This window comes from Etheostoma spectabile, chromosome 19 (assembly GCF_008692095.1).
Source record: "Etheostoma spectabile isolate EspeVRDwgs_2016 chromosome 19, UIUC_Espe_1.0, whole genome shotgun sequence".
Taxonomy (NCBI): Eukaryota; Metazoa; Chordata; class Actinopteri; order Perciformes; family Percidae; genus Etheostoma; species Etheostoma spectabile.
Genome location: NC_045751.1, coordinates 13501176 through 13522130, shown reverse-complemented (window position 1 = coordinate 13522130; position 20955 = coordinate 13501176). Strand labels below are relative to the sequence as shown.

Here is a 20955-nt window from a genome sequence, read left to right as displayed (position 1 = left end):
TTGTCTATTACAGACACTATATGTGAGACATGTTTTTAAATTTGTGAGTGTTACAGTCAACTCCTCAACTGTTGACGCAGTAATAGCACACATGGAAATCAGACAAACATGACAAGAAAGAGCTCATTTTGGTGAGTAGGCTAATGACTTAAGCAGCAGGGCTAAGAAACGTGATTTGTGAAAGCACAGTTATAATGAAAATAATGGAAAATGTTTAGCTTTCCAAAGTTACTGAACATAAAACTTAATTTCTTTCATCTCCATATGACAGCAGTTTGCACACAGCAGGCATGGTGCGACACCTACTGGTCTGTTTTTGAAATGTTTTGAACTGCCCTTGATGGTCCATTACGTGGAAGCCACGTTAAATATGAATTTAATTATTTAATATAGCGCTAACAGTACCAACTCTGCACACACAAGTTCTCAGGTTACCCTCTATTACCAACCGTATTGAACCAAACAATGCGCTCATTAAACGGGGCTGGTGATGTGCACGTGGATAGGCTATTATTATTAAATAATATTAAATAACTGTAATAAACTACTTTTTCTTTCTTCAACATATTTCTTTCGGCCCAGGTTCATATCAGCCTATCTATTGATTACTTTTCTTCTTCTAACGTTACGTAGCCTATAACGTTAGTGCAGCACAATTTACCCGTTATAAAAGCTTGGCTTTTATTTATAGGCTATATTTACTATTACTTCCGGCCCACCTGTCTTTCTTTTAATGTAGATCTTCAAACGGAGAAATGAAAATAAGAATTTCAAAAAACAAAAAACGGTCCGTTATTTGAAATTGTTTTACTCGTTTTTTCGTTTTTCGACTTCAGAAACCAAAACGGAAGAACGGCTCTCTTTTACCGTCTCTTTGTTTTTGGTTTGAAACGACAAACGAAAAACGGTGGTTTTCTCGTTATTTCGTTTTGTGGTTTAAACGAAAAAACAAACGATCAAAACGTACACGGACCGAGAACGGCTCTTTTTTACCGTTTCTTTGTTTTTGGTCTGAAACGAAAAAACAAACTGTTTAAATGTACACGGACCTACCTGTGCTTAGTTCTTGAGTAATTTTCTTTTTCAGATGTAGTACAGTGATCTTCTTCATCTGGTCTTCATTCTCGCACAAATCGATGATCTTAGCCTCTCCTCTGGGTGTCATTACTTTGAGCTGGATTACCATTTTACCGCTGCGAGGACTGAAGGGATGGCGCCAGCGATGTGTCTGTTCAGGTACAGTAATGATTCTAATCTAACGTTAGGCTAGCAGATGCTGTAAAAGAAAAAAAAATCTTGCGTCACCTCTGGCAACTTCAAATCACATGACTTCTCGGAGAAAGGAACAACCTCGCTGGCATAAGGCTAATGTTTTGAGGCCGTGCAGTCTTCTGTCATTTCAGAGGAGAGCGTGAACACGGAACATGGGAAGCAAATCAACTAAAAGTGAGGAGAGTTGTAACGATCAACAACCGAGCAGACATGTTACAACTGAATCCCGGAGGAGTGAGGACTTTCTGGAAGAGCGCATACTTTTTAACCATAATATGACTGTATTGGACCGGCTCATAATGTCGACATGGAAACCTGAGGAAAGGTCTGACTCTGAGGAAGAAAGCAGTTTGAAATTTGTAGAATGGAGAAACTCTGAAGAAACCAGCAAAGGGACAACTGAAGAACAGAAGTGTTATGACCCTCTAGACGCAACGCTTAAATTTGTAGACGGAGATGATGATTTAGATTGTAAGTAGGCCTCATAGGGTGATCATCTAGGATACCTTATACGAGCTTCTACTCCCCAACTTATTTTTTTTACCTAGGCCCACTTGGCTATTCAATTGTAAGTTATTGATTGGCCTATATATCGCCTATAACACAGCATTAACTTTCATTGTCTCATAGTTTTGTGCGAGAACTTCAAGGGTCGCAGAGCAAAGATGTCCTGCGGCCATGCAGTAACTCCGATGTCTCTCACCAAGTGGTGCCGCAGATTGTTGGACGAGGTAGGTCACATTCATAATGAAACTCAAATATGTTTAATTGACTAAACTTTACTCATAAAATGAATAACGGCAGCTTGTGTAGGCTAAAAAATAGTAATTTTCTCCTAGTAAAATAGTCTGTAGCCTAGTTTCAATCGTAATAATAAAGACAATGTGACTTCTCATAGGCTTTACCAATGAACTTGTGTTTTGATGCCATATTGCAAATTTGCAATGATGCAATTTTGTGGGGATTTTGATACTCAAGACTCAGTTAAGTTGTAGCTGCTTTATATAACCTTAAAAAGACATTGGCTTAAGTTTAAGTAAATCAAAAACTGTATTTCTGAAAGAAATAGTTGACATGAAACTGATAGCAGTAAACCATATAAACAGTACTGAAAGACGCTCAAGAATGCTCAATATTGTTTTCACTCTTAAAGCTTTTCTTTGATTTTCTCTTTAATATTTAAGGGAAAGAGCAGATTTGAATGTGGTTGCTGTAAAGGTAACTGGCCGTTCGAGGAGGTTTGTAAAATGGCTCTTTTGACCCCTGAAGAAATTGACTACTTTGAAAAGAAAATGTTCAGTAACGCCAGGGGTAACTTGAACTTCAAAACAGTAAGTATCTCAATTACACTATTTACAAACTCAAAAAATGTTATGCATAAAAATACAAACATTAATTTAAAAACCATTTTTGTGTTTTTAATATAACTTTACTAAACAGTGTCCTGGTTGCCAGTCCTATGTGGTGAGAACTGATCTGGATAATCTGAATGTACGATGCCTAGTGTGCAAAGCTAACAAGGGAAGGACTTATATGTTCTGCTGGCAGTGTTTAAGGGAATGGAAAGGTCCATATCCACGTTCAGACCAGTGTGAAAATGATGGCTGTCCCTCCCAGTTAGAAATACTGAGAACCTGCCCTGATATCACCTTTGAGATGGTAAAGAATGTCACTGGCTGTCCTACCATCCGTGCCTGTCCAACCTGTGGTTATTTGTTGGAGCATAACAAAACAAAATGTAAAAACATCACATGTCCCCAGTGTAAGGTGGAGTTCTGTTTTGTGTGCCTGAGGCTCACTGTAGAGTGTAAAACACTTTTCAATGCTTGCTCCACTGGTGTAGCACAGAGACAGACGTCTATACCTGTATGGAAGAGGAAATAACTAACTATACTATGTGCTTTGGTTTCTGTTAATGTAACACAAATGCACCACAACATATTCTGCGAAGGGGAGGAAATGCATAAATCCTTTACTTAGTAATACAACCATGTGTGTAAAAAAAAAAACTGTATCAAAAGTAAAAGTATTTTCTCCAGAAAAATGGCCCTGTAATGCAGTAATTTAGAGGTGGAACTGGTAACACGACATTTGACACACTGCTTTTTGTTAGAGGTCAAAATGTCCCTGGTTAAATGTTGTGTTACCATGTATTTTGTTTTATAAATGTATAATATTGTTTTAATGCAAAATCATAATCTAAAAAGTGAAAAGTAACAGTACAGCTGTGAAATAAATGTGGTTGAGTAAAAAGTACAATATTGTACTTAAGTATAGTAGTTAAATGTATTTCCTCCACAGATTTGTTATTCAGGTTTTTTCAGATGTACATTTTCATTGAGAAACTTTCTCTCAAGAAAAAAATCAAATGTGTGTTTTGTTTGCAAAAAACTGGCAGCAAAATGTAATCATGATGGATTTTCTATAATTATACAGCTCATTCATTCATTTTGTTTAATCTTCTTCAACATATTTTGTTCTTTGCTTTGTAATATTTTAACAAGACATAATTGTACACAAGAAATCTCAGAACTCTTACTGATTACAGCATTCAATATCAAATACCTAATACATATTTTTTTGGTACCTAAACTTAAATGTGTAACTAAACATATCTCTCAACTCTTTAGAATTACTTCAGTTTTACAAGCTGTGTTGACATTTGTTGGAGCTACATTCATAATCAGTATCTCAGCCCTTTGAAAATCTAAAGGCCTACATTTTTCTGTATAAAGTTATTTTTCTTCAGCTTTTGGAACATAATCTCATTGTTAAAGCATGTAGTCATCATTGTTCAGTTTGCTATTTTTGTATTGCTAAATTGTTTATTTTCTAACATACTATTGTTTGTCCTGTAAAAAAAAATAAAAAAATGTTTGCTATTGGTTTTGAATAAATAATTTCTATTTAGCATAGTGTTGGGGCTACAGGGCGCTCTATAGGGATCTGAACAAGTCCTGTTCTGGGCCAAAGTGAAGATAGAAGTATCACAAAATATAGATAAGAATAAATGTCAAATAAGAACCACACATCTGCTTATAAAAGGTGCTGTTAGTCACTTTCTGACTTTAGTAGTTTGTGTCACATTAGTTGTGATATAATAGTGAAATTAATATAAACAAACAACGTTTGGAAGAAGTATTCAGATCATTGACTTTTGTATTAGTACTAAGCTCTCTTAATACATCCATGGTACTAAGTGTGTAAGTAAAATCTGAAAAGTAACCCGTAGCTATAGCAGTCAGGTAAATGTAATGGAGTGACAAAGTACAATATTTCCGCTCTGGGACACGTTCCTTTGTCCCATTGTGTTGTTTGTAACTGTTTGTGAATGTTGTGTTTTCTGAATATAAAAGAAAGAAATTGATCACAAAAAAGTACAATATTTCCCTCTCAAATGTAGGCTAGAAAAGTTGAAATCTAGCAGAAAATGAAAATAGTAGGCCTACCCAGAATTATGAGTAAGAGTAAAATGCAATGTTGATATTTTACCACTGACAAACTATAAATAGTCTGAGAAACAAGGCTAATGATAAAGAAAAACAGGCACTTGGAACAAATAAAAAAAGCCTGAGGACAGATAAATAAAATAAATGAAGAAAGAGACACTAAGCCATCAGGTTTTAGAAAAGCAGGGTGATGTAAATTATGAAAAGCTTTCAAACTTCAACCAAGACATAATCAAACAAGATTTTTTAGGCAGTAAAATAAAGGGTTTTTAAATAATTTTGAAGAAGAGTGCCTTGGATTTTTCTTTTTCTCCACACTCAATTGAATGCCAGACCCCAAAGAGCACCTTCAAATATTTGATTGAACTTCCTTAGTGCCCTGGACTTTTTTTTTTTCTTTCCAAGATTTTTTCCTCCTTCGAAAACATTACACAAGCTAGTCGAGGGAACAACGCCTGGACAATCGGACTACAGCAGAGAAGAGGAAACCAAAGAGCAAAAAAGGACAGTGAGATGACACAACTTTCTGCCTTTTTTAAATGTATTTTACATTAAGAGTGTGTTTTGAAGGGAAATAACTTTTGTCTTACTTCAGCACCAGATGAGAATTATCAGCAGGAGTTCAACTTAAAATCAAGAATGAATTATTTCTCTTTCACATTAAAATGATACTTTAACCTAAGAAGACATACAAGCCATCAAAATCCAAGTTTACACTCAACATTTTAAAAGGTAGTGTTTGCTACAGATCAGTGTGATCCTCTGGGGCAGTGTGGATCCTGACCTTGCAGGAACAACATTTCCTGTAAGACAGCAGGGCTGCAGCCAGGAGACACACAGCAGCAGAGACGCCGAGCGCCGGGACTACAGGGAGCTCTGCAGGGAGTCTGAGGGGCGACCAGCTCCCGGTCTGGACTGCAGTTAAAGTCTCATACGGATCACTGACCAAAAGGCAATAAAGTAAGGTTAGTATGAGCTACAGGTTACTAAAAATCAAGAGGGTTGCACGTTAAAAGTGGTACTTGCCTTGAAATAGAAGCAGGAAATGTATTGAGAACATCTGATGGGGGGGCAATGTCAGCGTACACACATAACCTCCTGTCAGGGCAGTGAACTAAACCCTGGTATCCTTTTATCTGACCGTTAGAAATGGCAAAGACAGAATACATAATAGGATTCAAATTCAAATGAGAACTGGGTATCAGTTTGATGCTGCATGTAGCAAACATCAAAATCAATATATCATTGTCACATCAGTTGTTATTAATTATTAAAGAGCTTGTTTTAAAGGACAGTGAATCCTCTTGATCTAAAAGGTATTATTTCAGTCATCAAACCACAGTGTGGTACTTTACTCTCTATGTGAGTATTCATTGTTTTTTTCCTTTACTGATTGATACCGCAGTTACATAAGTTGCTGAGTCATGTTACCTGAATTTCGTCCCCCGCTGGACAGTCCATCCATTCAGAGCCAGACACCTGGATTTGGTACCGGTTCAGGCCAGTACACCTGTGTCTGTAACAACGTCCCTCCACAGAGCTGCTGAGCTCCGTCTGGTTCTAAAAGAAAGACAAGTGGAGAATGAAGAACTTAATCTTAACTAAAAAGAAAAACACAGGTGGCATTATTCAAATAGTACATGCACACACAAACTCACCTGTCTGGTCAGGCTGGAGAAGAAGCAACGGCTGTGAACACCAAAGATTTCCCCGCTCCAGTCTTCATCTCCGCCATTTTTCTCTATCCAACATTCACTCTGAAGAACAAAAGAAGAAAAAAGTAAAAAAAGGTGAAAATGTGGTGTAATGTGCAATGGCAACAAGGTGTCACACACTACAATGGAAGGCACAAGAAATAGAATTTACTCCATATTCCTGCTTCACAGAACTGGACAATTGAAAAGTCCAGTGTACAGCAAGGATGTGAAGAATGGATATCAGTTTTGACATTTAGAGTTCTGTCAATGCAAAGAAATTTATTTTATTCTCTAAGCTGAAGGATATTTTGTTTGGTGAACAGGACTTTAAGGGAAATCACATAAGCGGTTATAAAACTTACTCCATTCTTGAGTGGTTTGTACACTCTACATCCCTCCAGGTATTGATCAGTCTGGCACTCCCCCTTGTGGAGGTGAAGATAATGACACCCAAATCCACTGAGAAGAGAGAATACTGCAAACATTAGGGCTGGAAATGTAGGATGAAGAGAAAACGTGACACACACTTCATCTTAAAAGACATACGTTGTTTTGTAGAATATGTTATAATAAATCTACCTGCCGGTGCAGAAAAAAGATGAAGACGTGTTTCGACAGGTTGACAGGGAACCAAAAGTAGCTCCTCCACCTATTAAAAAAACATATTCAACTTCTCTTATCAGGCTGATTGAATTAAATTACAACTGTAGATGGTTTGTGTCTACTTTCTTGTAATTGCTTTGTTCTTTTATGAAAATGACCATGCAGATTTTCCATGTATTTATATGTTTAGATTTAATATATATAATAATATCTTTCCTCACCGTCTCCCCAGACTAGACTCTGTGCCTGGTTCAGGTCAACAGTGTACCAGCCGGTATCCTGTAATGCAGCCAAGGTGACCGGGTCGATCCGGACTGTGGTTGAGTCCCCCAGCACCGGTGCCATGATGGAGCCCTGCAGGACCCGGGACTCCCAGTGAGAAGACACTTTGCCTGGAGCAACACCCTGAAGAAAGAAAGTGTTAAACAGAGCGCATGATGGATCTGAAAAAGGGTTACGTTGGAGCTGCTCAGTACCAGGTTCTCTAGCGGCCCCCCTAGCTCAGGGTCAGAGGATGCCAGGTGCTTCTGCAAGGCGGAAATGAGGGATGGGGTGTAAATCCTCATCTGGCCCGATCCATCAGAGTGACTCACTTTTCCTCGAGGAGAACAGCCAGCACCCACTGCAGGACAACTCATAAAAAACCCATTAGAAGAAGCATTTTCTAACCACTGCATATATGATCTTTAATGTGTAGTAGACACAATGCATCCTTGTTTTAGTCAAGATATTACATAGGATTTGGCTAAGATGCATCATCTGTTTTTTTTGTGTTTATTCCTCTCTTTTTTATTGTTGTGTATTTTTTTTCTACTTTGATTTCCCAGATTGTATTTAACTGTTGGGCTGTAATGTGTTAATCTATATTTAATCTAAAATGACATCTGTATACTGTAACTTCTTTTCGATTTTCAATGTTTTTGTCTCTCTTACTTTTGTTTTCTTATCCAAGCCTTCCACTGTTGCAAAAGAGATTCTTGATCTCAAAGTATGAAAGTAAAAGAAAAGTAAGTTAAAATTGAACCGAGGCTCGTATGTTGTGCAAAATGTAAAAGCCTCTTGAGCCAGACTTGTGATTTGTGATATTGGGGTATTTAAATAAAAGTGATCTGACGTGACAAAAGCCTCTAAGTTAATTGGGTTTTTAGGTTATCACTGTCATTGTTTTTTTAACAACAATTAATGCACAAGCTACAAGTAAATTCCCCTGTCCCAGAATCATTTCACACATTTAGCTAAATTACACAATGCCACGCACAACACAACAAATTAGCCAATTGCACGCTCCCATATAGTAATGCAATACCACATATAGTATTAAAAGTTTGAAACAGTGACATAGAAATATCAAAATGTGTTTAAAAACCTTGAGAATTGGATGAACAGTCTCTCCAGGTCTGGAAGAGCTCTTTAGAGAAACCGAGTGCATGAAATAGCTCATGGATGACAGTCTGGAAAACAGAAGAGCACACACCCTTATTATGACCCAGATTTTTCATCCTGCGCCTACTTGTCAGAGACAACACTTCCTATATGCCCACAGTGACATTATTTGTTATATTTGGGGTCATCTATGCTCCACATTCAAATGATTTTAAATACTTTTATTGATCTCTTCATTTTATTGATCTCTTCATTGATCTCTTCATTTTGAATAATTGTATTGATCTCTTCATTGCACTCATGCTTCTATATTGTTTCTGTTTAGAGTATGTATATATTGTGTATATATTATTGTGTAATATCTTTGTTTTGGTTGTTTTGTATGTGTAAGCACATTGTGAGTAACGATGCTCCAAAGACAAATTCCTCGTATGTGTCCTCATACCTGGCAAACAAAGCTGATTCTGATTCTGTCATTCTTAAGACACATTTTAAACAGACAACATTTTATAAAACTGCCTGTAAAAAAAATAAGGAATATTATTAATTGTACCTGTACATTAGCCTGGTGGCTGTATGTGGCTCCTGTCAGACTGTCCCTGCAGATGACGACCACCCCGGCCACAGGTCGCCCATGGGTGTCCGTCTGACAGTGGACAGCGTAGGCCAGCACATTAGGCTGAGAGGTAAAGAAGACACAGAGGGTAGTACTAGGGAAGTCACAGCAATGAAACTATTTAACATGCAACACTTCTTAGATATGTTTGAATATAAAGATGTTTTCAGAGGGTCTTCTTCTTCACCTCTGCTCTGCACTTGTCAGTGGCCTGCGTGTGGAGGTACAGGAGGAAGTCGGTGTCAGGGAGTCCAGCCCCTTCAGGACGGAGCTCAGTCCTGCGAGGTGAGTCAGCCTCCGCGTAAATATCACCTCCAGCCAGATGATCATCTGGGATCTGTTGAGAACGGGACAGCAAACAATGACATATTTGGTACTGGAGTTTAAGTACAGGTACATGCTGTATAAGTTTACCACATGAATACAGTAAAAAAAAACAAATTTTAGACTGATACTTGCCGTCACATCCAGACAAGTCTCAGATCTGTAGTTGTTGTTGGCTCGACCACACCTGAATGAAGAAAACTGTAGCTTTTTAAATTCATTTTTATTCATTCATGTCTCCTTTATTTAAAAGTGCTTAGTGAAATTGGAAAATATGGGTGATCAAATACAGACCTACTATACATTCCCAACGTCTATTAGCAAAACTTTGGTGCTGATATTCACTTTACCTCTTTTCCTTTGATTCTGGTGATGTTCATGTTGTAGCACAAAGTAATGTTAATATGAGTTTCTATAATCTAATAAAGTTGTATAACTGATTTGTGAAAAAATAATTTCTGTTCCTTTGGATAAACTGTATCATCATGAAACTAAATCTCACAAACCTGTTATAAGTGATCATTTTAAAGAAGATCATCTTAAAGACGACATACAAACTGTGTACACACCTGTTGTAGTTAGCAGTACTGGCATTCCTCCAGATAAACTTGCAGTATTTATTGATGTCTCTGCTGAGCAGCAACGGCCCCGATACTCTGTTCACTATGGGAACAGTTTGATAGTACGTTAGCCTGTGTGTGTGTGTGTGTGAGTGTGCATGTGCGTGTGTGCGTGCGTGCGACCTGATAGTAAAGAAGACACCCTCCTCACAGCCTCCTCCACCGCTGCTTCCAGCCTCTCTTTCTCAGCCTCGGATAGGGCATTGCTCTCTGTTGGAATCCAGGTCTGGATCCTGATTGGCTGTGGAGAGGCAGTAGTGGGAAGGGCCATCTTTCTCAGGCTTCTCCTCTGTGACTGGCCACGCAGAGATGATGCCCTCTGTCCTGGATGATTGGTTTGTTGGGCTCCAAGTCTGGGCACGTTGGGTGGGCTGTCTGGATGGATGGGTGCAGCTCGGAGCACCCTGGCCTGAGCCTGAACCTTGTCAAAGATACACTTCTGCAGAGCTCCAGGCAGCTCAACCACCACCATTACCACCATCCCCACCCAGAGTCTCTGTGATGGAGGTAAAACCATAATTATAGCAGAGACCTATTTCAGGGTTACACAAGGATGATAAGTAGTTGCAAGACATTTTGGATGAGGAGCTTTGCTAAGCTGCATAATATGTTTGTAACCATAAATAAATGCATTTTATTTCATAAAGTAGCCTATTTGGATAGAAAGTAGCAAACGCTGAGCACAATGACATCACGTCATGTTTGGCTTTTATTGTGGGAATGGGAGTTTAGTGACCTGAAAGAACTCTATAACAGTAGTGTGAAGAAAGCATTTAGACCTTGAAGTTGCCAAATAAAACTTAGAATATAAATATGAGTTTGGGGGAATCAGGACTCACAACCTCAGTATTTCTACAATTTGGCCAAAACTTTGCCCCACCCACACAATTTTCTATTGTTGTCCAAATCAAAGGTTATAATGTGCATTGCTTTGTCTCTGAGCTGAAACTTTAAATAGCATTCTGAGGAATAAGCCCACACATGTCCTAGAGGAGCTGTTAAATATAAACTGGATGTCAGCTCCACCAATCTCTTTCTTGAAACATTAATAAGTCAAAAGTATTCATCATAATTACCTTGCCATAACCACGTAGTTTCATTGCTCAATGGCAAACAGCTTCATTTTCTCTGCATTCGCTTTTTATTCTGCACACCGGAGTGACGATCTGAACTTCTGTCTTTCTTTGAGAACACTGAAGACCTCCCTCAGGAGTCTGTGGATCTCCATAATACTTGTGAATACAAAGCACAATGCAACGACTGTCATCTGTTACTGAGGTGTCAGGTGGTTTCACTCACCTCACCCCTAACACCCACACACACATATAAAACAGAATACCCAACACCTAAAAGTGCAAATTGTTTAATCTCAGCCACATTTTTACTTATATACAGTGAAGTTGACCCTAATAAACCATAAAATCACTCTCTCTCTTATTTACCTCATTACATTGCAAATTTCAAACTTCTGTCTATTCCACATACATTCAACAAAGCAAAACTGAACAACTGAAGAGAAAAGAAAAGCAACTCTAAAATAAAAACACCATTTATGTACAATAATACAAATGGCACACCACAAGTCTGTTTTGTCAAAACGTAGCAGAATGCGATCGATTTCCCTCAAGGGTTGAAGATTCAAGTTGAGGTTATTTTATGAATTTAGGGGCCCCTTTAATCACTAGGGCGCCTCATCTTCCCATGCACACTACAGACACACATCCTAAAATCAGGCACCAAAGAGATTGTCTTTTGACACTTGCTTTTGTAGATTACATACATTTACTTGGGAAATGTACACAAGTGTGTACTCAAAACACACAGTTATGGTGCAACCAGTGTGCACTAAAATTGGGGTCCCAATAAGTTATTGCCAGCTTGCAGAGTACATGCGTTTTTTTCACCTTTTAAACAAAGCTACTGATGTGTCAATGCGTGCTATGATGTGAGAAAACATGTGCCTTTGTGTGTTTTGGTGTTGGTGAAACCATCTGTGGGAAACTCCTCAAAAAGGCACTTAAATAGGGTAAAATATTCTTCTTTTTAAAATTATCTGTGATATAATTATCACGGATAATATAACTGGCTGGAGACTGGATGCAAGTTGCAGAAGTATGTGGAGATAATCCACATCTGCAAACTAACTCCACTGTCAAAATAAGACTAAAATGCAAATGTACACACACAGTTGCAGTCATTCAAACACAATATTTTCCATCATGTTATCTAAAAACTAATCATTTAGCCTCAGTTTCTGGATAGGGAAGATTCTTCTGTGCAAAAGTTTACCTTCGATGTGCAGCCTAGCATTAGGTAAGTGTACATCCAATACTCACCTACACCTAGTGTCAAACATACAACAGCCATGCTTTTCGTCTAAAACTTAAACTTTCTTAAGGTCTTAAAAAAAAAAAAAAGGTCAAACATTTAATTCCATATGTCATCATATCCCACTCAAAGCAATTTCAAAAGGCACCAGACTTGCACAGTGCGGGTGAGTCTCGCCGTGGGCCACTCCTGTGCTTAAGTTCAAACAAATGTGGAAAGACTGGGTTTCACTTGTGAGTAAAGGAGATAGAGGAGGGGTGTGGGATACTGTGTTGGTGAGGAAGTCATTCAGGTGAGCATGGGCACATCATCCTCTGAAGTGGTATCTTCAGACAGGGGGATAAGCAGTACCTCGTCATCTGAAGCGGAAGAGGAGGATGAGAAAGAAGGAGAGGCGGAGAGGGGCATGGAGTTGGTGGAGGAGGAAGAGGGCGAGGCTCTGAACAGGGAGATACTCAGGCCCAGCGTGTGGAAGATGGAGGCCAGAGATGGGCTGCTCGGGGGGACAGGGACAGGAGGAGTGTGGGGAGAGACGGGGCTTGGAGCTGGGGGAGCATACGGAGGTGGGGGTGGGGAAGTAGCAGGCGGCAGTGGCACCGGCAGTAGAGGAGACGGTGCTTCCTGCTGCTGCTGTTGCTCTGACTGCGCCAACAAGCCAAGTTTCTGACGCACTGGCTGGTTGACCGCCTCCACAGCCGACGAGGAGCTGGTGGGAGTGGAGTGAGCTGGTTCCTGGCCGGAGGGAGCGGCGTCTGACTGCTGTTGGCTGGAGCCGGACACCTGACTCGGCCTGGACGGATGTCTAGGGATGAGACCCCACCTCCTCATGCGACGAACCGCCCGGCGGATAAATCGGGGCCTGCGTCTGCGGTGTGGGGAGTTGGCAGCGTCCTGACGGAGGAGCTGGAGGATTCCCCTCAGAGAAAGTGACGAGGTCTGACAAGGAGGATGGTGTGAAGAAAGAGTGGAAAAGAGCAAAATCAGTTAAAACACCTTCTACAACTCTTGCTCTATATACTTAAAATGGTACACAATCATTTGAAATATCAAACATAGTATTCACAAGTCTTTTATCCAGATTTAGAAAACAAGTAGATAGCTCAACCAAATCCCATCAGAGCTGGCTCTGTTTTATGTACTTAATCCTCCGTCTCCACTACCTCAGATGTCCTCACCAATTCCTATAAAGCACCTGTGGACCTGAATGGTAACAGCACATTAGCTCTATGTTAACGCTGTTCCAACTTCAGCCCACAGCCTGCTGGGGATTTATATGGAGGCTAAAGTGGAGTGCATGTCTTAAAGACAGCTAACCAGGGCTACTAGATTACAGTGTGCTCTGCGTTGCTGAAGTCTCGAGGGATGAGACATGGAGTTTTAACACTCACACATTCTCTTAAACTTTAAATTAAGTGTTGGACTCCCACAATAGTAGGATTTTACAGTACTGTTTGGTGCCACGAAATAGGTCTGTGTCAGTGTCCTGGGTTAAAGACTGGACAGTGAGGTTAAAGATGATACTGTACAAAAAGGTAACAGTATCAGGAAATAATTTCTTAGAAATATGTAAAAACTAGGAGCGTCTGAGCCAATGTGAAAAGAATATGCCCAAAATGTTGCAAGCTGTAGCACTTGTCAGGAACTCTAAAAGTATCAACTGAAATGACCATGGACCAGTACAAAAAAAAAACAGTGCATCCCTGCAGTTCTTGTTTGTGTGGTGCTCTTTCCTCTCACCTCATTGGGGTTTTCTGTGGGGAAGTCCTCCACTGGGGGGATGATGCCCTGTGCAATCAGCTGACCGTAGGATGGAGGAGCCTGCTGCTGGATCAGTTCCGCTTCCTGGCGGCTGATAGGCGCAAACAAGCTGCCAGACACAAACAGACAAAGTAAGATGCATTCACACAGACACACAAAGCTTTCAACTGTCAGCACATGTTGGTTTTGGTTGAGAAGCCCTTGAAAGATGTACACAGAATATAGTCATATGAAACATGTATTTAGCTTTTACATCTACCTTCTACATTACCACAAACATCTAACGCCACACATCGTTTTTGTTATTGGATAGTTGTCACTTCATAAAGTGGCTGTACTTAGTTAAATGTTTAATAATAATTATTAAGAGAACACACGACATAACCTACTTTGGCTGGGACAAATTGCAGGTGGGATGCTGACCGTTAAATAAAGATTTGAGTATGGACTGTACTGGCTGTGTTGTTGTGAGATATTCTGGTACGTGTACGTCACAAGAAATACCTACAATGCTGCTCTAAATGTGCAAAATTATATTTCAATAGCCTTTAGGTCTGCAAAGCAAAACGTTTGATAGTTGCTAAAATCAACAAATACATTTCAGCATAACTAGACTTCAAAACAGTTACCTGTACTCCCTGGTCCTGAGCGAGTACAGTTTACAGGTGCAGCCCATGGCAATAACCAGCAGAAGCCCACAGACGAGGCTGCCCACTGTTGCCGCGGTGATGACCTTGCGGGGCAGGATGACCGTGCAGTTGAGCTCGTCTGTTCCGTCCTTACAGTCCACCTGGCCATCACAGCGCCAGCTCTCAAACACACACCTGCAGACGGGACAATGGGCCGTTTGTGTGTTAGTGACCAGGAATAACTCAAGGGAGAGATTCAGTTTCACATGAAGTTGCATGTTGAGGCGTGCGTTATGAAGCATTATAACAAACCACGATTGCAAACCAGCCCAAACGCACATGAATAGATATTGAAATTAATCATTTTATAGGCTAATGTAAGAGTTGAAACAATATGTTTTATTCAATACATGGAGTAATTCGAACGTTGGAGGGGAGATGGTGTCTCTAATAGTTTATTATTTTGTAAAGTTCTGCTTTTTGTGTTATATTTGCTTTAAATGGGTCATGTAAAAATTAGGTATACATTTAATACGCTGAATCCAACAATACACTGAAAATGGAATGATAAGGCATATTGTCAGTGCTTATTTTTGGAACAATAGCAACACTTCAACAAGCTGAATACGCAGTGAAGTGCAGTTTAAAAAAAACACACCAAGATAATCTTCACTTTACTAAATTCAACACAAACTTTAACCAACAAAATACACAGAATTTAAGCCATCCAACACTCGTATGGTCACATTTCTACCCGCACTCTCTGACTCACACACTTGTGTTGTCACCAAGACACACCTAGCACTGATACTTAACTAACCTGACACAAATCAGTTAAGCTCATTTGGCAAAACAATCTATATAAAAAAACGATAACAGCTGAACAGCCACTAAATGGACCTTGACGAGAGACAGCTTTGCTTTGTCAGCCGCTGCTTCCAACATTAAGCCTCAATCATTAACTTCTAAGCTAAATTGGATGAGAAGTCTTAGTGGTTGGAAAGTTTGAACATTTACAGTTCAACAACAAGTGAGCTAACTCATTCTGCTGATGAAGACTGTGACACGATCCAATGCTCTAGAACAGCTTCTAATGGACTTTAGGGTGAGATTGTTTTGAACTGCTGTTCCCAAGGGACAGATCAAAAATGAGACAACAGTAGTGTCTGAGCCAGAGAGATATAAAAGGTTTTCAGTCTTTCACAGACACTAACCTGTCGCTGTCACAGTGAAAAGTCCCTGGCTGACACACGGTGCAGTCCCTCTCGTCGCTGCCATCGGCACAGTACAGCTGGTAGTTACATCTCTCGGTTACTGGGTAGCACACCGGTCTGCCAGCAAAGTGACTGGGTGCCACCGCTTTCTGCCCTGCCAGTCCGCAGGCAAACTGGTTCGGACTGCAGCCCCTGCAACCCTCCTCGTCCTTTCCTGTTTCTGGACAATCCCATTTCCCGTCGCAGCGTTGCTCCTGGGTAAAGCAACCTCCCGCTGCTCCTCCACACCGGCCCTCCCAAGGGGGGCAGTAGGTCCCAACATGGAACGTTGCATTAAAGCCGCTCCCCTCCGAACCAGGAAGAGTCTCGTATGTCATTGAAAGCAGGCCAGTATGGGATTCAACTTGGACTGATTTGTAATTAGAGACACTGGTGATCTGTCAAGATGCAGAAAAGGCACATCATGTTACCAAAAGCTCTTTTAAAATATCATTTTTAAAAAGAGTTATTATGTAGACTAAACAAATAAATAAATGTTTGGATTCATTTCTCTTAGTTAAAGAAACTCACAATTTTAATAACTTCTCCTTTGCCTTGCTCTCTGTTGTACACAGTGAGTCTATCCCCAGGTCCCAGCACCAGCTGCTGCAGGTCTAGCCTCAGTGGCCTCGAGTCCTGAGGGTCCAGAGTCCAGACACAAAATAGCGCGGGGCCCTGGATGGCTGGAGGGGAGAAGGTCCCATAGAAGGTCTGGAGGAGCCCTCCACAGGGCCACTCAATGGGAGTGGGCGTCACAATGAGTTCTCTGTGAGACTGAGGCTGCTCTTTATCCACCTGGGCCTCCACCTCCTCCCTCTCCTTCAGCAGCGCCCACAGATCAGACTCAGAATCTGCAACATAATGTCTATCTGGGTCCCAATATGGGTTCTTCTCTGTGTACGTCTCTGCTTTGGCCTCCTCCCCTGCCTGTGTGCTGCTGTACTTTGGGGGTTCTGTGGTCTCCATTTCTGCATCACAGCCCTGTTCATCGGTGCCGAGACCAGCACCTTCCCCAAGACACTCCACCTGGCCATTACAGCGCCAAGAGAGAGGAAGGCAGCGACCCCCCAGACACTCAAAGGATGTTTCTGGGCATTTACCAGAGTCTGGGTGTGTAGATACAGAAGGGATAAAACATATGAAAAGAGGAATTACATTTTGAAAAGAACTGAAACTTGCAACAAAAATGCAAAGCCAAAATGTAATACTGTTGTACACATTGATTCTTTCCTTGAAAAAGGTAGATGAAGACTGCACAAATGTTTAAACAAAAGAAAAAAAACACCATGCTATCATACCTCTGGCGTAGTTCAACAGAAAAGATGACACAGGGAATAAATGAGGAAGGAAGTGGTGCATCACTGTAATATTTCCTCCTGGGAACTCCATTGGTTGCGGCAACTTGGAGCCACAAAGGACAAGCGGCTCGCTGTCAGATGACGATTTTATAGACACCCATTCCTTCCTACACCGTACTGAAAACTGTGAAAAGCTTTAAAAAAAAAAGGATTTAAAGTAGAATTAGTGAACAACCTTTCTTACATAAAAATACCAGTGAAGAGGCAGCATTTCTGCAACAAAACAAGTAGACAAAATACGATTGGCATTAGTCACACAACGCTAGTTTTTTTCTTTAAATCGCTAGGTGTATTAGGACATGCCGCAAATCACTGAATGGCAATATGGGATGTTTACATGATTTAGTATTAAATGTAATCAACTTTGATGATCTGTCAGATATTTCTTTTACTGGATTAGTCACAAACGTCTTCTCAATTGGTTTTCATTAATACTGCCCACTCCTACTCCATTCATAACATTTCACCCCAACCACAGAACATGATTGGGCAAAATCAGGGTCCCTAATATTTTCTATGCAGTAAAGACATTTAATACTTTGCACAGCACATGTTGTCATATTTACATTGAATTCCGTTCAATTGAGTGTATCGTTATCACAGATGACATCTGACTTACAGCAAATAATCGCATCTGGTATTTTAAATTCCCTCAGTGCCTTTACCTGAGAACAATAGGTTCTCCCTCCGAACCCTTGATGATCCAGCAGTCATAGGTAGAGCCGAAGCGGTAGGACCAGCTGTGGTAAGCAGAACTTGTGATCTCTCCCACATCACTGTCTAAGACTTGGAGGGAATGCCCACAGTGGGCTGAAGGACAGCAAGACAGAAGAACAATGGTTAAGAAGACACATTTTTCCACAGTTCTTCTTTTTGAAGCTTAAAGTGTTGGCGTTAAAACTGTGAGGTGTTGAAGAAAATGTTAGCAACGTAACTATTTTTGCTTATAAAGGTTCTCTAAGCGATGTTGGGTGACGTGACTTCTTGTTGACGATGGAAGTATTTTCAAACAAAATGAGACTAGCTTGCCCCTCCCATTCTCTTCTGTGCTTCTGCACACTTACCCCCACCCCCAAATCTTTCTTGTCGGTTATTGGCTGGAAAGCTGGAACATTGTGTATACTTGGTGGTGCAGGTGGACACGGTTTGTTTTGGTTGCTGTTTGTAGACCCTAGGCTGTCTACAGTACCGTGTTTTTTTACAGTGTGCTCTGGGGACAGGCACCTGGTGGATAGTGACGAGATGTTTGCTGTATGTGACAACAAATATTGTAGCCTAAAACATGTGTGATGCTTGCTTAGAGCACCTTTAAACCTTAATTCATTAACCAATTCAGCTTATTGTTATCACAATACAGTTTAAAAAAGTGCTTGGAAAAGATGTGTGGAACAATAAGAGTAAAGAAGTACTGGTCAATATGATCTGCTCATGGTAGGTTAGAGAGAAGTATTTAACCATAATGTGACAAAACCTCATCTTCGTCACAACATGAGATAAAGTGCTGAATAGTTTGTCTCCTTACCAGAGCAGAAGACAGGCTTAAAATGGCTGCATGCTGCAGATAAATTGAGCAAAAACAGAATAAGTCAGGCAGGTGTTTAATCACCATGGTTGTCTGATCATAAATGTTACACAGTCAAACACACTGAACAGTGTGTATTTACTCACCTGTTACGGTGAAAACTAGGAGGGCACAGAGGTTGTAAGTGACGGTCATTGTGATAATGCTTCTCCACTAAAATGTTGGAAACTATATTAAAACTGAAGACTTGAAAAAGGTTAAAAAAAAAAAGATGTCAGAGAAGCACCATTTTGGAGGCTTGTTCAGGAAGACTTCATCTGTAAAGTGAAAGAAGAGAAGATGCGTGTTAATTTGGTTGTCAACCATAAAACAGCCTCATAATGTTATTACTCGACTGCCGTGGCAATAAATAAGCCAGCCAGCACATCAGAACAGTTCATTTGATAGTCATGATTAGGGGTTAAGTGTTAAGTTTATTTAATTGATTTGTAGAAAATCAATTGTCAACATTATGATAAATTAATAATTTAAGTAGTTATTTGAACAACAACAAAAAGCTTATCACGTTATTATTTGCTGCTTTCTAAGTCTTCTATGATCATAAATAGGTGTTAATAGGGGTGGAGGAAACAAATCGATACAGCATAGTATCGCGATATTTTCAGAGGCAAAACTGTATCAATACACAGGCACCAAGTATCAACCTTTTCTTATATGTGTTGGTAAGTTTGTCTGTCTCATAAAAAATAACTTACTTTGCAGTTGCTAATGTCAATTATGAGACCTCAGCGTAAGTGTTCGTATCCTATTTAAATTAAATTACCTTGACTGGCACTGGGTTTTAGCTTAAGTGCTCCTACTTCAAACAACTTAAAGACGTTTATCTGATTGAGTCGAAACTATTTTACTCAAGGGTAATACATCTGGCCACAAAACGTGAGTGAGCATTGATATATAAAGTAACATTAATAACATATATCCGGGCAGGAAAACAATACATGCCTCTTGACGTTATTTTGATCTTGAACACTGTTCTCACACACCCACACACCCACTTCCTTCCCATTATCTTCTCAACAATGACGCCTGAACGCTAGCATTTCAGAGGAAACATCATCGACACACATAGTTTCTAAGTATTTCTGTTATTACCAATAAAGTAAAGCTGTTATGATGTCGAGTATTTGTCAATAAATACATAATTTAGTGCCCTACAAGTACAGATAATGTCCTGAGATAACGTTAAAAGGGATAGTTTCGGTTTGAAGGAGAAGGAGGGGGAAGCTGCTCGCCAGCTTTAAAAGCTAACGTTAGCTTCCTGGCGAGCTAACTGCTAACTGACTTCTGTCTTCGTTTAGACGCTTTTTCTACGAGGCGACACCACAACAACACGTTTCCAAGCAGGACACGGATGCTTTAAGTACCTAAATAAATCACAACATGTAGGTCAGAAGAGGTAACAACCTAATAAAATGATTTAAAAAAGGACTGGAGCCGAGTACGTTACCATGTCTGTCGGCCTTTCTTGTTGATAAATTCTAATCTACTTCCGTACATGTTAGCTCATGACAGGAGGGGCGGGGCTTAATTGTTCAGTTTGTTCCATTCATAAAACTTTACATTTTGGTCACATAAACACTTACACTGAATCTTATCACAATAGTGTACATTAATATGTCCCTATATATATATTTTTTATCCCTATAGGGCGGGTAATGTGTAAAATGAGTTAGTGTGAAATGTTTCTTTCTTAACACAAGGTGTCAGTGTCGGTTTGTACAAATTTACAGTTAAGCAATATCAGTTAATTCACAAAAATGTGGTAGGGACCTCCAGACGTCTAGAGTAACTAAGTACATTTTCTCAAGTGTTGCACTAATTTATTTTTAAGTAAAGTATTTTTATTTTTATACAGTATTTGTTATGCTACTTTACACTTTTACCCTACCACATTTCAGCATTGGAAGAAATAATATCCTGATCCTTTAAGACATGTTTTAGGACACACAATACTACCATGTGTAGGCTATGTATGTATGTATGTATGTATGTATGTATAGGCTATTTAACTTGTGTTCATTTACCAAGGATTTCAATACTTATTCCAATGCTGTCCTGCTTTGAATTTTATTGCAGGTCTGAT

At 39.9% G+C, this 20955-nt stretch overlaps 3 protein-coding genes across 4 annotated transcripts; 1 reads left to right on the top strand and 2 right to left on the bottom strand.

The window, feature by feature from the left end:
- The first annotated feature begins 1335 nt into the window (after positions 1–1335).
- LOC116707016 (probable E3 ubiquitin-protein ligase ARI8) lies at positions 1336–3266 on the top strand. Its single transcript, XM_032544128.1, has 4 exons — positions 1336–1743; positions 1903–2003; positions 2457–2603; positions 2713–3266. The coding sequence occupies exons 1-4, from the start codon at positions 1425–1427 to the stop codon at positions 3154–3156; spliced, it is 1011 nt and encodes a 336-aa protein (XP_032400019.1). The 5' UTR covers positions 1336–1424; the 3' UTR covers positions 3157–3266.
- A 2159-nt stretch (positions 3267–5425) lies between these two features.
- cirop (ciliated left-right organizer metallopeptidase) lies at positions 5426–11111 on the bottom strand. The gene is made up of 15 exons (XM_032544150.1): positions 11041–11111; positions 10088–10496; positions 9914–10007; positions 9480–9531; positions 9208–9357; positions 8958–9083; positions 8388–8472; positions 7498–7643; positions 7243–7426; positions 6998–7067; positions 6781–6877; positions 6380–6478; positions 6153–6281; positions 5748–5857; positions 5426–5662 (listed from the first exon to the last, which is right to left on the bottom strand). The coding sequence occupies exons 1-15, from the start codon at positions 11062–11064 to the stop codon at positions 5464–5466; spliced, it is 1974 nt and encodes a 657-aa protein (XP_032400041.1). The 5' UTR covers positions 11065–11111; the 3' UTR covers positions 5426–5463.
- Positions 11112–11311: 200 nt separating this feature from the next.
- Positions 11312–20335, bottom strand: lrp10 (low density lipoprotein receptor-related protein 10). 2 transcript variants are annotated; one of them, XM_032544100.1, is made up of 10 exons: positions 20320–20335; positions 18959–19129; positions 18813–18845; positions 17956–18100; positions 17231–17424; positions 16464–17038; positions 15894–16330; positions 14680–14874; positions 14030–14159; positions 11312–13228 (listed from the first exon to the last, which is right to left on the bottom strand). In XM_032544100.1, exons 2-10 carry the CDS (start codon positions 19005–19007, stop codon positions 12581–12583), a joined length of 2406 nt encoding a protein of 801 aa, XP_032399991.1. In that variant the 5' UTR covers positions 19008–19129; positions 20320–20335; the 3' UTR covers positions 11312–12580. The 2 variants fall into 2 exon arrangements, with proteins under 2 accessions (XP_032399991.1, XP_032399992.1); XM_032544101.1 differs by lacking the exon at positions 18813–18845.
- Between the last annotated feature and the right edge of the window lie 620 nt (positions 20336–20955).